The following is a 16,221-nucleotide window of genomic DNA, read 5'->3' on the forward strand; positions in this document are numbered from 1 at the left end:
CAGCAAAATGCCCCAAGATGCTTCACAGGAATGAAATCAAACATGATACCAAGCTAAAGAAAGGAGTCATCAGACCAGGTGACTAAAAGTTTGGCCAAAGAGGTAGGTTTTATAGGTGTTTTAAAGGATTAGGGAGAGAAGCAGAGCAGTCTAGGAAGAGAATTCCAGACTTTAGGATCTAGGTGGCTGAAGGCACAGTTGCCAATGTTGAGATGAAGGAACCGGAGGTTGCACAAGAGTTAGAAGAATGTAGAGTTTTCACAGGGTCACAGGGCTGGAGAAGGTTTCAGAGATGGTTTGAATGGCCTCAGTCTACCATTCATTGAAATCAGGACGGGTAAGGCTATTGAGGGAGTTAAACATGGGAGAATGTTTTATAATTTGTTGGACTGGGAGTCAATGTTAGTCGATGAGCACACGGGTACAGAAATAAACAGCAAATGTTGTTAGAACAGATGTTGAATATAAAGTTGGCATAGAACCATAGCATCTTACAGCACAGGGGGAGACCATTCGGCCCATCATACTTGTGTCAGTTCTTAGAAAGAATTAGTCCCAATTTAAAAAGGAGAACGTCTGGGATCACAAAGTTCTCTTGCATGTGAAGACAATGTGGGAAAAGAAACCACTCCCACAAGCTTCCTATTTTCCCACTAATTAGCATGTGAATTAGGAAGTTCATTATTGTGTTAGCCTGTCATTTCATCAGAACTCAATGATGCTAAATTTCCTCTTTCAAGGAATCACACACCCCGTGAGATATATTTTGTCCTTGTACCATTTAAAGTAGTTTCCAACTGGAGGGGTAAGCAAAACTCAAAACCCTTCTGCAAGGGGAAGAGCAGGGGTGGAGGGCGGGCAACGTGACAAATAACACAGTAATTTCGGTCCATAGACCATAATTAAATCTGGGCAGTAAATTTCTAAATGTCACACAAAAGCATACAGGTTGTTTCTTTGAAAAGAAACACACGAGGGTTTGCAGCACATTTGGCCTCTCGGACTTGGAAGGTGCAATGTCCCTTTTAATTATTTTTCCCATCTCAACGCTCGCGATAGCTTTAGTTCTGGTGTGTGTGTGTTTGTGAGGAGGAGGGGGAAGGCTCTTTAGTAGGATCGGAAGAGGAGAGACAGAGGTATCGGTGGGTGAAATCGGAGCGACATATGGTGAGGGAGCAGTGAGTTTGCTTCAGTTTTAAAGCCCCGCTTAGTGGCGAAGTCTCTCCCTAGTTGGGGGGCTACATTGTAGCGAGCGAAGGAGAACGGGTGAAATTGTTTCCTCTTCCCAGCGTGTGAAACACTCTGCCCACATACAATCCATTACCTTTCCCCCCACTTGTTTCCTCTCCCCTTGTACCATTTCAAACTGATCTTAGATGGCAGGTTACAATTTTGGGAGGTTTGGATCTTCTCCTCCGCCCCCCCGCCCCCCAAAAAAAAACTTAAGCCCATACTAAAAGTGTAGCAATGTAGCTTTAAGCATGTAACCATCTGAAAGCCATTAGGTTTTTTTTCTGGCGGGGGGCGAGTGGCGAGGGGTGGGGGGGGGGGAGTGGGGGTGGTAGTGGAATGGTGAGTTCTGACTGAGCACAGTTTAAATTCCGGGGAATTCTTCTCTCGATGTGTCTGTTAAACATTGGTCTCAGTCTGCATATGGGGATTGTTTTGGGGGCATGACCTGAGTTACTCTGGAACTCTGCCCCTAGCACTGCCTGTCACTCGACTAATGTTGTGGAGGGGTATCCAACAGAGAAAAAAAAGGACTTGCATTTATATAGCGCTTTTCACGACCATGCGTATGGTAAAGTGCTTTACAGCCAATGAAGTACTTTTGACCTGTTGTAGGATGTGCAGCATACAGCTTGCACACAGTAAGCTCCCACAAACAGCAATGTGGTAATGACCAGATGATCTGTTTTTGTGATGTTGATTAAAGAATAATTATTGGCCAGGACACTGGGGAGATGTCCCATGTTTCTTTTTCAAAATAGTGCTATGGAATCTTTTACTTGGGTCTGGAGGGGGGGTGGCAGGGTGGGGGGGTGGTGGTGGTGGGTGGTGGTGGAATATAAAGAGAGAGTGCTGTAATGATAATGCCACTGAACTGGTAATCCAGAGTCCAGACTAATGCTTAAAAATTCATAACCCACCATGGCAGCTGGTGGAATTTAAAATTAATTAATAAATATGGAATATAAAGCTAGTCTTAATGATGGTGACCATGACAACTATCATTGATTGTTGTAAAAACCCATCTGGCTCACTAATGCCTAACAATCTTCCATCCTTAACTGGTCTGGCCTAGCTGTGACCCCAGGCTCAGCACAATGTGGTTGACTCTCAAAGTGCCCTCTGAAAGGGCCTAACAAGCCACTTAATTCAAGGGCAATATGGGATGGGCAACAAATGCTGGCCTTGCTAGTGACGCCCACATCCTATGAAAGAACATAGAGAAAAAAAATCCACCTGAGAGGGCCTTGGTTCAGCATCTCATTTGAAAGACAGCACCTCTGACAGTGCAGCAGATTTCAGATGAATGGTTCCCTAGCACTATTATCTGTACCCCCAACATCTTTTCCCCCTTGCCTCACCACCCCCTGCTTCCCCCCCCTCCTCCCCCAATCCCCCCCCCCCCCAATCCTTGAGAATCCCACTCCCTTTCAGAGGAAACAAACTTCCCCAGGCTGGGGCAAGAGATGTAACACCCATAAACTTTCTGTAAATTTCAGTGCTGTGAGTTGTGTGATCTGCTACTTGTATTTTGCATTAGAATCCTAGACTGAGAGCAGACATAAATGAAAACTTGTCCTAGTAATAGTCCCGTCAGAGTAAACCTAAACAGCATTTTGTACCCTGAGGTATTCACTATCATGTTTTAAGCCTTCTTGTGTTTGAGACAGAAGGTGGTAGGTTTAAGCCTTAATTGCAGGTAAGCCAGGCCTTCACTCCAGTGCAGTACTGAGCGTGTGCCGCACTGCCGTTTGGATGAGACATTAAACCAAGATTGTAAAAGATCTCAACTGTTCTGGAAAAAGTGCAAAGAATTTCTGCCTGGTTTTCTGGTCAATGTTTATCCCTCAACCAACGCCATTAAAGCATTCATCTCATTGCTGTTTCTGGGAGCTTGCTGGTGCTTTTGCCTAAATTACAATAGTGACTGCACTTCAAAAGTATTTTGTTGGTTGTGATATGATTTGGGGTGCCCTGAGGTGGTAAAAAGCACTAAGTAAATGCAAGTTCCGATTCTTTCTTTGGAGGTCTTGTGGCTCAGTGGATAGTGTTTGCTGCTGAGTCAAAATTCTGGGTTCAAGTCCCACTCCAGAACTTGATGGCCATGGAAGGTGTGTTCACAACACAGCCAAACCGATTGATTGTCAATCTGTAAATCCTTTCAACATGCCTACTGCAGGCCATAGGAGGGGGAGAGACTCTAGGTCAGCTGTACTTGATGCGGAGTGGTGCCCCTCAAGTTATAACCTCTGGCTTCAGGCTAGCGACCTGTTCCAGGAAATGTGAGCTATGGAAAGAAATATAAGCATGTGCTTCGTCTGCCTAATACATCTCTAGATGCGGGAAGCCTTCTAAGTCTATTCTCTCTTTACTCCTTCCCACATTCTCACAAACTGAGTGATTCAAACTCAGACTCCATAGCAGAGGCAATGTTGGCCCCCTACTTCTCCAGTTAGGAGTCTGTTTGACAAGATCATGCCAGCCAAACCTAATACTACCCTCGACTGATATCCCCATGTGAGCATTCGTCTAGCAGGGTTGCTTGGTGAGTGAGCTGAACAGAAACAGGCCATTCAGCCCAATCAGCTATCTGGTGAATAATTCAAGATAACTGAAAAGGCCACAGAACAAGAAATAACCTTGAGACCATCAACTTTGTTTACACTTTAGTTACTTGATAAACCAATTGAATCTTTGTCCTGTGAGTTTATTTCTGAAACCTGAAGAAGTAGCATCTGGAGGCCCAGTGTGAGCTGGTTTACAACTCACCTAAAGGGACATTAAAAAAATTAGTTCTTTTGAAAAGAATTTAACATCCTGTCTTAAAACTACCCCGTTCAGTGTGCTTTGATTATAATAGAAAGTTATATTCGTGTTGAATTTGGCTGTGGATATATAATATGGAAATTAATGCATGATATGTATTCATTTTTCTCTGCTTCATTGAAAGCTCCCAAGCCGTGGTTATGGCTTAACTGACCTTGGTTGCCTAGTTTTATAAACGAAACATAATTTTTAGCTGATTGAACAAATTAACAAAGGTAAGATCTGCAGCAGAGATTTAGAAGGGACAGTTAACAGAGATGGGCTGGGAAGAAAGCCTGTGCAGTGTCAGTGTGGAGATAACAATTATTGAGGTTAATGGGTTTCTCACCTTTGCGCCCCTTCTTTCCTGAAGGGGTTAACCCTCCACTGAGAGTATGATTTCACAGACAGCATTAACCTCAGAACCTTGTGCAGGTGGTCATTGTTCATTATGTGAGACATGACTGTAAGCATCAGCAAGCTGTTTAACCATGTGCGCACCACGATTGAGTCCGATCCTATCCTTGCTCAATGTCCACGCATACTCCCAGCAGGGATTTCTGATCAGTAATTCAGGAGCAAGAGCCATAATCACTACTGAAGCCCGGGTCTGTATCTGCCCTGGCTGAGATCACCCAATGTAGCCCGCACTGGACTTCTAACCTTGTATGACTTGTGTGTTGGAGCTGTCAGGCTGCACTCATTAAAAAAAAAAAGAAAAAACTTGCGTTTATATATAGTTCCTTTCATATCCTGAGGACATTTCAAAGTGCTTTACAGTCACCTAGCTATTAAATTTGAAGTGTAAAAGTGCAGCAGCCAATCTGCTCACAGCAAGCTCCAGCAGACAGCAATGTGATGATGACCACATATTGTGTTTTTCTGATGTTAGCTGAGAGATAATATTGGCCTGGATACTGGGGATCACTTTCCTGCTGTTCTTTGAAATAGTGCCATGGGACTTTCTTAATGTCTAACTAAAAGGGTAGATGGGCCCTGCATCTGAAGGACAACACTTCCAACAGTGCAGCACACCTTCAGTAATGCACCGGAGTGTAAGGTTGCCAATTCTGATTAAATGCATGGCCTGGAGGTTTCACCACATGACTTGCCCCCATGGTCCTGCCATCAGTCGACCAACACATCCATCCTTGTGATGCACTGCCTTCCTATGCCAACTGGAATTCAAAAAGGCTCATTACCCAATTGGATGATGCTTAACTGTCAGCCAAACAGCCTCCCCCACCCCACTCCTCCGTTTTCAATGTTTTAAATCTGGTAAAGAGGAATGTTCAAAGAAAATTACAAAAAAAAAAATTTTAATGTCCCAATGATTTTTCTCCAGATTTGCACACAGCAGTGTCCTGGAGATCGATTTTCAATTCCTGGAGACTCCAGGCCAATCCTGGAGGGTTGGCAACCCAACTGGAGTGTTAGCCCCATTTGTATGTATAAGGTTCTGGAGTGGGACTTGAACCCACAGGCTCAGAGGCCTGTACGTTACTAACTGAGTGACAGCTGACACCTAGAGCCATTTCTAGAGCTCAATAAATGGTCCCACCTCACTGCCCCTGTCCATAGCTTAGCAAATGTTGGTAATTCTAATAATACATGTTATAACAGTTGCATGGCATGTCATGCTATATCATTAAATATGCCACAGGCATCATACAATGTTTCATTTCTTGTCACGTACTATTACCAGCCAGTGGAAGAATTCTGTAAGAAAGCCAGGAAGCAATATCTGGTGCCATGATAAAACTAGTAGAATTTTGTGTATGTGCTGTAATAGATATCTAAAAGTGTGTTTGTATAAATTTGAGTTCAGACTCATTTCAGCAAACGTTCTGTAAAGTTATGAAGTAAGTTGTTGTAGGGAGTGGAAGTGAAGACATTAACACTTTTTGATGCACCTTTTTAATTACAGAAAACTGTGACCATGAGGTCTTCAATATCAGTTGGTAAGCATTTTTTATATTAATATTCCATTTTAATTATAAAGTATTTATTATTTTCTGATTGCCTGCAGCTGCCATGTTTGATGTTGTCCCCCATTGCTGTCAGTGTGGCTCTTTAAATGCTGCTGAGGTGCTGGATGTGGGATATGGTTCCACAAGTGCCATTAGCCCGGATATCCATTCTTGATGTGTTAGCATGGATGATATATGGGACATCCCTGACTGCTGTGGCTTAGCATTATAACGGCAACAATTTATATTTAATGTTAACTAGAAGTCTGAAGGTGCTTCGGAGGAGCATTATAAAGCAGAATATGACAGAGTCACAGGGGTGATATTAAGCCAGATGACCAAAAGGAGCCAGAGAGGCACGTTTTAAGGAGTGTCTTAAAGGAGGAAAACAAGGTGGAGCAGTGTAGAGGGGGTATTCTAGAACTTGGGGCCTACACAGCTAAAGGTATGGGCATCAATAGTGGAATCATTAAAACCGGAAATCAGAGGCTAGAATTAAGCGATTGCAGATATCTTGGAGTGTTGTGGGGCTGGAGGAGATTACAGAGATCAGGAGGGGTGAGACCATGGAGAGATTTAAAAACAAGGATGAGAATTTTAAAATTGAGGAGTTGCCTGACTGGGAGCCAATGCGGATCAGCACGCACAGGGGTGATAACTGACCTGGACCTGGAGCACAGGCAGCAAAGTTTTGGATCACCTCAAGTTTACAGAGGGTAGAAGGTTGGAGCTGAGCCAAGGTTGCATTGGAATAGCCATGTCTAGAGGTAACAAAGGCATGTTTGGGAGCTTGAGCAGCAGATGAGCTAAGGCAGGGGTGAAGTCAGGTGACGGAGGCGAAAATAGAGAGTCTTAGTGATGGCGCAGACCTGTGGTTGGAAGTTCACCTTGGGTCACGTATGACACCAAGGTTGCAAACAGACTGGTTTAGTCTCAGACAGCTGTTAGGCAGAAGGATGGAGTTTTAAAAAAAAAATACTTATTCATTCATGAGATGTGGGCATTGCTGGCTAGGCCAGTATTTATTGCCCACCCCAAATAGCCCTTGAGAAGGTGGTGGTGAGCTGCCTCCATGAACTGCTGCAGTCCATGTGGTGTAGGAACACTCGCAATGCTGTTTGGAAGGGAATTCCAAGATTTTAACCCAGCGGCAGTGAAGGAATGGCGATATATTTCCAAATCAGGATGGTGTGTGGCATGGAGGGGAACTTGCAGGTGTTGGTGTTCCCATGCATCTGCTGCCCTTGTCCTTCTAGATGGCAGAGGTTGTGAGTTTAGATGTTGCTGCCGAAGGAGCCTTGGTGAGTGCATCTTGTGGATGGTACACACTGCTGCCACTGTGCCTCGGTGGTGGAGAGAGTGAATGTGTAAGGTGGTGGATGGGGTGCCAATCAAGCCAACTGCTTTGTCCTCGATTGTGTCAAGCTTATTGAGTGTTGGTGGAGCTGTGGTCATCTAGGCAAGTGGAGAGTATTCCATCACATTCCTAGCTTATGTCTTATAGATGGTGGGCAGGCTTTGGGACTCAGGAGGTGAATTGCTGTCCGCAGAATTTCCAGTCTCTGACCTGCTCTTGTAGTGATAGTATTAATATGGCTGGCCCAGTTAAGTTTCTGGTTAATGGTACCTCCCAGGATCTTAATAGTGGGGGACTCAGCAGCGGTAATGCCATTGAATGTCAAGGGGAGATGGTTAGATTCTCTATTGTTGGAGATGGTCATTGCCTGGCACCTGTGTGGCGCGAATGTTACATGCCACTTAGCCCAAAGTTGTCCAGTTCTTGTTGCATATGGATACAGTTTCAGTATTTGAGGAGTGATTGAGAGAGAAAGCTATTGTGTAAGTTGCTAATTTTGGTTCTTAAGATATAAACTGCTAAATAATATGTTGATGTTACAGGTACCTCAATTACATACATGAAATACTAAGGTGCCATTTAAAAGTCAAGTGGTGAACATGGAAGCCTTCTACATCCTGTCAGTTTTTTTATTGTTTCCCATATTATCTCATCCTTTTAGAAGAGATGGCTTCTGATTGGTGTAAGATGACACCAGAGCACTATCTGCAACACTGTCACCTCACTTTTATAAATGTGTTTAACGAGCTCCTCTTCAGCCAGCAACACGAGCCAACAAGATACCTCAAGTGGGCCCAGGAGGGACTGCTGCTCAGTAAAAAAGTGTAAGTTTATGAAAATACACAGCATACTAACGAGAACCATGGCCTGGATTTTGTACTAGTAGTGACGGTGAAACTATTAATGTTCTCCATTGTTACTTCTGTGTAACTGAAGCATCTTTGGGACTCCACATATCTCCCGAATAACGCGGAGATCCGGGAGTTGCTGTCAGTAATTGTATGCTATTCTAGAGAATGTTCTGGTGAGGTCACCCCAGACTGTAATTGATGAGAAATGTTTGAACTGTCAAGAATATCCACTTTTTAGCTCCGAGTCTCACTGTAAAACCTCTTGAATTATACTGACAATAAGGTGGACAAAGACCTCAGTGTTATAGAACTGACTTTGAAACACAAACACGCACACACAAACACACTTGGACTCGGTATAATTGGCATCAATTTCACTTGATGTATCATTTCCACTGCAGCGAAAGCAAGGACTGGAGTCTTTAAAATTGCATTCTTATTCCTCAATGTGCTCATTAGCAATGCAGTGACAAAGGATGCCTGTTGAGTGTGTGACTTTCAATAGTGCATGGATGGTGAAGGAATCTGTTGTCAGCTTTAATTGTTAGTACGTTTTAAGAAATAAATGTACTTTCAGAAAAGACAAAGTCACTGTCAGGAAACCAGAAAGGCTGACATTTTTTAATTGTAACTTTTAATTTAAATCCTGATATGATTAGATTTAAGACCTTAAGACGTAGGAGCAGAAGTAGGCCATTCGGCCCATTGAGTCTGCTCCTCCATTCAATGAGATTATGGCTGGCCTGATAATCCGCAACTCCACTTTCCTGCCTTTTCCCCATAATCTTTGATTTCCTTACTGATTAAAAATCTGTCCATCTCAGCCTTCAATATACTTAATGATCCAACCTCTACAGTCCTCTTGGTAAAGAATTCCACAGATTAACTACCCTCTGAGAGAAGAAATTCCTCCTCATCTCTATCTTAAATGGGTGACCCCTTACTCTGAGATTATGCCCTCTCGTCCTAGATTCTCCCACAAGGGAAAACAACCTCTCAGCATCTACCCTATCAAGACCCCTAAGAATCTTATATATTTCGCCTCTCATTCTTCTAAATTCCAGTGAGTACAGGCCCAATCTATTCAACCTCTCCTCATAAGAAAATCTCTCCATACCCGGGATCAGCCTAGTGAACTTTCATTGGACTGCCTCCAATGCCAGTACATCTTTCCTTAGACAAGGGGACCAAAACTGTTCACAGTATTCTAGGTGTGGTCTAACTAGTACCTTTTATAGTTTTAGCAAGGCTTCCTTATTTTTATACTCTATTCCCTTTGAATTAAAGGCCAACATTCCATTTGCCTTCCCTATTACCTGTTGAACTTGTATGCTAGCTTCTTGGGATTCATGTACGAGGACCCCCAAGTCCCTCTGTGCTGCAGCTTTCTGCAGTCTTTCTCCATTTAATTAATATTCAGCTCTTTTCTTCCTAGCAAAATGCATAATCTCACATTTTTCCACATTATATTCCATCTGCCAAGTTTTTGACCATTCACTTAACCTGTCTATATTCCTCTGTAGACTCTTTGTGTCATCCTCACCACTTGCCTTCTCACCTATTTTTGTGTCATCTGCAAACTTGGCAATAGTACATTCACTTCCCTCATTCAATTCATTAATATATATTGTAAATAATTGTGGTCCCAGCACTGATCCCTGTGGCACTCTACTAGTTACAGGTCTCCATCCTGAAAATTCCCCCTTTTTCCCAAATTTCTGTCTTCTGTTAATTAGCCAGCCCTCTATCCTTGCTAATATATTACCCGCAAAACCATGGGTTCTTATCTTATTAAATAGCCTTATGGGTGGTACCTTATCCAACACTTTTGGAAATCCAAATATATTACCTCCACTGGTTCCCCTTTATCTATTCTGCTTGTTACATCCTCAAAGAATTCTAATAAATTTGTCAGGCATGATTTCCTCTTCATGAAGCCATGCTGACTCTGCTTGAGTATATTATGAATTTCTAAATGCTCTGCTATTACATCATTTTTAATAGGCTCTAACGTTTTCCCAATGACGGGTGGGCTTAATGCATGTGGATAAAGGCCCCGGAGCAGGGCTAAGTGGGCAGGATTTTTTCAGTGGGATGGTACAGTTGGGATGGGCTGAATGGCCCCCATCTGTGCTGTAAAAATTTCATGTTATTATATGTTAGTACATCTTTTGTGGCATTGGTCACATTGAGTCGGCGGAGACGGTATTTTGTAGCAATAGTGGTGTCTATGCCACGAAGGAGGCAACATCAGGGCCATTGAATTACAGCGACTCAATAAGTCAAAGCACATTTTTATTTTTGTGGGATTTCTAATGGTGTTTTTGGGATTACATTCTGCGATGTTCCATTATTCAGTGCAAACCATAAACGAGTTACCTTTATTGCACATTTATGTTTCTTTACCCATTTCGGTGTTTTGATATCCTTCACTGGTTTCAGTGCTCAGCATACACAGTAATGTGGTTTGCAAGCTGTACCAGTTGTAGTTAGAAATGCAGTATGTAGATTTACTGGGTTAGGGGGAGTGGAGGACTGCAGCTTTGAGGGCACTCTTGCACATTGGTAGCACAGGAAGATGGTCATGATCTTTGGTGGAAATGGGATGGAAGTCTTGGAGTTCGACAGCACTGGTGTTAGGTGTCCGGGATTTTACAGCACAGTGGATCATCCTTTGGCCTGAATATTACTTCACAGTAAATTGGGTTAGGAAGACCAGAGGGCATGAATTTCAATTAGTGAAAGTTACATTTAGAACAGACAGATTAGGAAGAACTTCTTTATTCAAAGGTGATGACTGTTTAGAATTACTTGTTCAGCAGGGTATTTGAAGCAGAGACACTGGGGGCATTCGGTTATAGGCCGGGATTTTCCGGCCCTGACACCAGCGGGCATCGTCACAGGTGGAACGGGAAAATTTGGAGAGCCATTAACTTTTAGCAGCTCTCTAAATTTTTCCATGCCCACTGGTGTGGGGGCCAGAAAACTCTGCCCATAGACCGGGTGGAGTTTAGGAATGAGCTTTGACAGGTCAAATGGGCTATTTCTGTCCTTGACTAATATGTCCTCAACCCAACATAATCATTAAGGTAATATTCCGCGTTTGCCTTCTTCAAGCTATTTCATAGTCAGGTTCACCCTTAACCTTCTATCAAAGTTCGAAATTAATCTCAAGTCGGTTGGTACTAGGGATGGAACAACTTGGCAGTGATGGCTCTGAGCCAGAAACTGGGTGAGAAGAATATCAAACCAGGGTTTCTTGCTTGTGGTTGCAAGCAAGTTAACCCTGCTGGGAAGTGCCATGTATGATATGCTTATCCTTGCCACCCTCATATCAGGTAAAGCCTGGTCACCCCTCTCGTCTGTGTGACAACTGAGCTATTAGGTGACCTTTAAACCAATTGCCCATAATAGTCAGGATGATGGGTCTAATCACTTTCCTGTCACAAACCCTGTTTCACGGCCCAGTCTCACCTTTCCCTGCTGGTCTTTTCCAGTGCAGCAGACCATCTGGGACAGGAGTTATATCTTGGCAACATAATCTAGAATCTGTTGACATAATGAGCTGGAACCAGGCCCTGAACATTGTGGAGAATGTGTAGGAGTTCCAGCGGCAGTTTTCACACCCATTGCTTTATGTTAAAATTAAACACCCAGCTTAATGACTTTGTGCAATAAAAATAAAATTCATACCTTTCAACTCTTTATTTTGTTGAGACGCAAGGTTGCTTACTCTGGTTAGACATATTCCTGGATGTTTTAGCACATGACCCCCCTCCACCTCCAACCGCCCCATCCAGTCAAATAGTCTTTATTCAAGTCTTTGAATATATTTGAAACTAGTAAACAAAGTGACAAAACCTAAGCAATTTTTTACAATTTTCTCCAACGATTTATTTTCCCTTCTCGTTGCTCACAGCAGTGCCCATGAGATTAATCTTTAACTCTTGGAGACTCCAAGACCAACTTGGAGGGGTGGGAGAGGAGATGAACATTTTGGTCCCAGCCTTTCAACTAATTCTCATAAACCTATAAAATTCTGAGGAGACTTGACAGGGTAACTGTTGAGAGGATGTTTCCCTTTATGGGGGAATCTAGAGCTGATGGGCCCAGTTTCAAAATGAGGATCCCCCCATTTAAGATGGAGATGAAGAGGAATGCCTTCTGTCAGAAAGTTGTTAGTGTTTAGAATTCTCTCCCTCAGTGAACACTGGCGGCTCTGTCGTTGAATATATTCACGGCTGAGTTAGACCGATTTTTGATTGAGAAGAGAGTCAATGGTGATGGGGGACAGGCAGGAAAGTGGAGTTAGGGCCACATCAGATCAGCCAAGATCTTATTGACTGGCGGAGCAGGTTCAAGGGGCCGAATGGCCTACTGCTCTTATTTCTTATGCTCTTATTATTTCAAGGGTGGTCAGCTCACACATTGCTGAGCAATCAGTGCCAGCCTTCAAATGTGCATACACTTCTCCCATCACCTAGTTCGCTTGTCAAACTTGTATCAAGCAAAGTGAAAGGTTTGTAACAAGCCAAAGCTCCTGGGGGCCCAAACCAGACCCTGAACCCCTGGTGAGCTTTCCCAAACCACCACCTTTGGCTGAACCTTCATTCCCCACCCCGCAAAACAAAAACTGTAACTCGGCCTGAACATTGTGCTCCTGACTACCCATTGAATTTAAAGGAAAATATTCCAGGAATAAATACTTTCCATCAAACACTTCAGCTGCAATGGCTGGGAGCTGAGCTCTGTTGCAACTGCATAAAAAGTAACCTTTGTTGCAGCAAGGAATTTGGAATTTGCACTCAGTTGTACCAATCGGACATCTCATTTAGAGATTGTTAACAATACAAACTTCAGAAAATGGAAATCCAAATTCGTTCAAATAGTTTTTCCTTCCACGCCAATTAGCCCTCTCCTTTATTTTATTCATTCTTGGGTTGTGGGTTTCGTTGGCAGGGCCGATGTTTATTGCCCATCCCTAGTTGCCCTTTATTCAATCACTGCAGTGCTGTTGGTTAGGATTTTGGCTCAGTCACAACTCTGGAATGGTGCTAGATGTACAGTATAGTATGGCATGCTTGTATGTGAAAGAACAAAGAAAGACTTACATTTATGTAATGCTCTTCACAGCCACATGACAGCCCATTAAGTACTTTTTGAAGTATACTCACTTTTGTAAAGTGAGAAATGTGGCAGCCAAATTGCGCACAGCAAGCTCCAACAAACAGCAATGTGATAATGACCAGATAATAAATATTGGCCAGGATACTGGGCAATACTCCTCTTCGAAATAGCACCATGGGATCCTTTACGTCCAACCGAGCAGGCAGATGCGTCCTTGGTTTAACATCCCATCCAAAAGCTGGCATCTCCAACAGTGCAGTACTCCCTCAGTCCTTGATTTTTGTGCTCAAGCCCTGGAGTGGTTCAGAGAGGCGCAAGTGCTACCCATTAGAAGGTTCCAGCAATCTTCTGATACCTCACCTATGTGTCCAATGAAGAATGGTGTGTGCCTTGCCTTGCCTTGGAGGGGAACCTACAGACAGTGGTGTTTGCATACAGTGTGCTGTTGTTGTCCTTCTAGGTGGCGGAGATCATGTGTTTGGAGGATTCTGCCAAAGCAACCTTGGCATAAAGCGTACGGAAGGACCAACGTTGGGCTTGGCTTATTACTGTTGTATGTGGGCCATTAGCCTTCAGCTATCTCACCCACCTGTCATATGAATATGCGTACATACATACGATCATATGAAACAGGAGCAGAAGTAGGCCATTTGGCCCCTTGAGCCTGCTCCACCATTAAATAAGATCATGACCGATCTGTTTCTGTTTCGAATTCCACATTCCCATCTACCCCCGATAACATTTGATTCCCTTGCCTAACAAGAATCTATCTACCTCTGCCTTAAAAATATTCAATGACCCCACCTCGATCACCTCCTGAGTCAGGGAGTTCCAAAGTCGCACAACCCTCTGAGAGAAAAAAATCTCTCTTCATCTCTGTCCTAAAAGGGTGACCCCTAATTCTGGACTCACCACAAGACGAAACATTCTATCGAGACCTTTTGAGGTATGGTAGAGCCATGACAGCCCAGGCTGAACTTGACATGAATATACATGAAGTTTGCAGCAAGTGTCACTAGAAAACAACAAGGAGTGAGACCTTATCCTCAATCTAGGCGTGCTTAGGCTGATGATGGTGTCCAGCGATCGGTGCAGGTGAGATCAGCTTAGTTTACTTTCACTAGTCTATCTTAAAAGAAAATTGAAAAATTCAACTCTTTTCTTCATTTTCCACCCCTAAATCACATGCACCGTCCATACGCAGACAGTTGGCCTGTCCCTAGGTTGGTGTAAATGTTTAGAGTTTTTTTGGCAGCTTAGGCCTCGGTTACAGCCAGCTTGCTCCCTACGTGTGTTTTACTTTCCCCTCTTACTTAAGGGAAAAATGCCCTCTTCTTCACAGCCTTATGGTTTTGGGAGCTTGCCAAGCCAGGAACTGAGTGGGCAGATTGGCATTCTGCCATCATGTAGTGTGGGTTAGCACTCCAGCACATGGCAGCACTGGGGGGGCCCTGTAATTTTATTAGTCGCTTATTTTCTCTCCATTGTTACATTACAGCGCCCTGTGGAATATTTTTTCCAATATGACAAGTGGCAGATCTGCTGACAGCTGCCGAGAGATACCTGTGAACAACCTTCCATTAGCAATTCATTTCAAAATTATTTTTCTCTTCTTTCTGCTGAGAAACTGTCTCTAACATCCTCGTTTCTGATTTCTCTCGCCTCCGAGTCAGAAGGTTGTGGGTTCCAGATCCACTCCAGAGATTTGCACTCAATACCTGGGCTGACATTCCTAGTGCAGTACTGAAGGAGCCCTGCGCTGTCTAAGGTGCTGTCCTTCAGATCAGACATTAAACTGAGGCCCTGTCTGCCCTCTCATGTGAATGTAAACGATGTCATGCATCGTTTTGAAGAGCAGCAGGAGAGTTCTCCTTGGTGTCCTGGCCAATATTTATCCCTCAACCAGTATTAGTTAAACAGATTATTTGGTTATTGTCATATTTCTGCTGTGGGAGCTTGCTGTGTGCAATTTTGGCTGTTGCATTTCTTCAGTGACTTCATTTCAAAAACATTTCATTTGCTGTAAAGCACTTTTGGATGACCTGAGGTCATGAAAAGCGCTATATCTAGATGATTTTCTGACTTTGTTTTTGACACAGGTTTAAGGTTTTGGGCAAGATTTGCAGGGGAACTTTCTCATGCAGCGAGTGGTGATGACCCAAAACCTGCTGCCTTCAAGGGTGGTAGAAGCGGAGACGACAAATGATTTCCCAAGGAAATTGGATAGACACTTGGGGGAAATAAACCAGCAGGGCTACAGGGGCAGAGTGGGGGATTGGGACTGACAGAGAGCTGGCATGGACTCAATGGGCCAAATGGCCTCCTTCTATGCTGTAACGACTCTATAACTGGATTCCCTGATGGTTCATGATCTGATATCTCTGACCTATACAGATGAGGAAAGTTCCCAGTGACCTGTCACTGCTCAGAGTGCCCCAAGGACAGGGAAGGGAAAATCAGCCAGGGATTTTATTGACAAGATCACATGTAATTATAGATGAGGAAGGATAATCATCCTAAGCTTAATTCATCCATCTGAAGGTCATTAGCCATAGTCCACAAAGGGTCGTCCACAAAGGGCCATAGATATTTCTCTCCATTAGAGAGTCACAGTTGGTTTTGTATAGTTTGAGGGGCACCATTCTGCAAACATGGAGCAAGGTGAGGAAGCAGTTCTCCATGAACTACCATAGCTGGTACGGAATTGAACCCACACCATTGGCATTGCATTCTAGCCAACTGAGCTAACCAGCCTCCAGATTGGTCCATCTAGTAATTTGTCCATCTTGTAGTCCTCATTGACTGCATCTAATTGTTTCTTAAACAATTAAATCCCAATGTTTTTTACCCCCAGTATTCTATTGTATTCCAAGTGACGATC

General features: G+C 43.5%; 1 protein-coding gene across 1 annotated transcript in view; it reads left to right on the forward strand.

Moving 5' to 3' along the window:
* Window positions 1–1,085: 1,085 nt before the first annotated feature.
* LOC121269641 (E3 ubiquitin-protein ligase DZIP3-like) overlaps window positions 1,086–16,221 on the forward strand; it is an 84,583-nt gene continuing 69,447 nt past the window's right edge. Inside the window, exons 1-3 of the mRNA XM_041174398.1 lie at window positions 1,086–1,167; window positions 5,963–5,996; window positions 8,024–8,186. Coding sequence (XP_041030332.1) covers window positions 1,165–1,167; window positions 5,963–5,996; window positions 8,024–8,186 — 200 coding nt within the window. The 5' untranslated portion in view covers window positions 1,086–1,164. The remainder of the gene's footprint in view (window positions 1,168–5,962; window positions 5,997–8,023; window positions 8,187–16,221) is intronic.

This window comes from Carcharodon carcharias, chromosome 25 (genome assembly GCF_017639515.1).
Source record: "Carcharodon carcharias isolate sCarCar2 chromosome 25, sCarCar2.pri, whole genome shotgun sequence".
In the NCBI taxonomy this organism is placed as follows: domain Eukaryota; kingdom Metazoa; phylum Chordata; class Chondrichthyes; order Lamniformes; family Lamnidae; genus Carcharodon; species Carcharodon carcharias.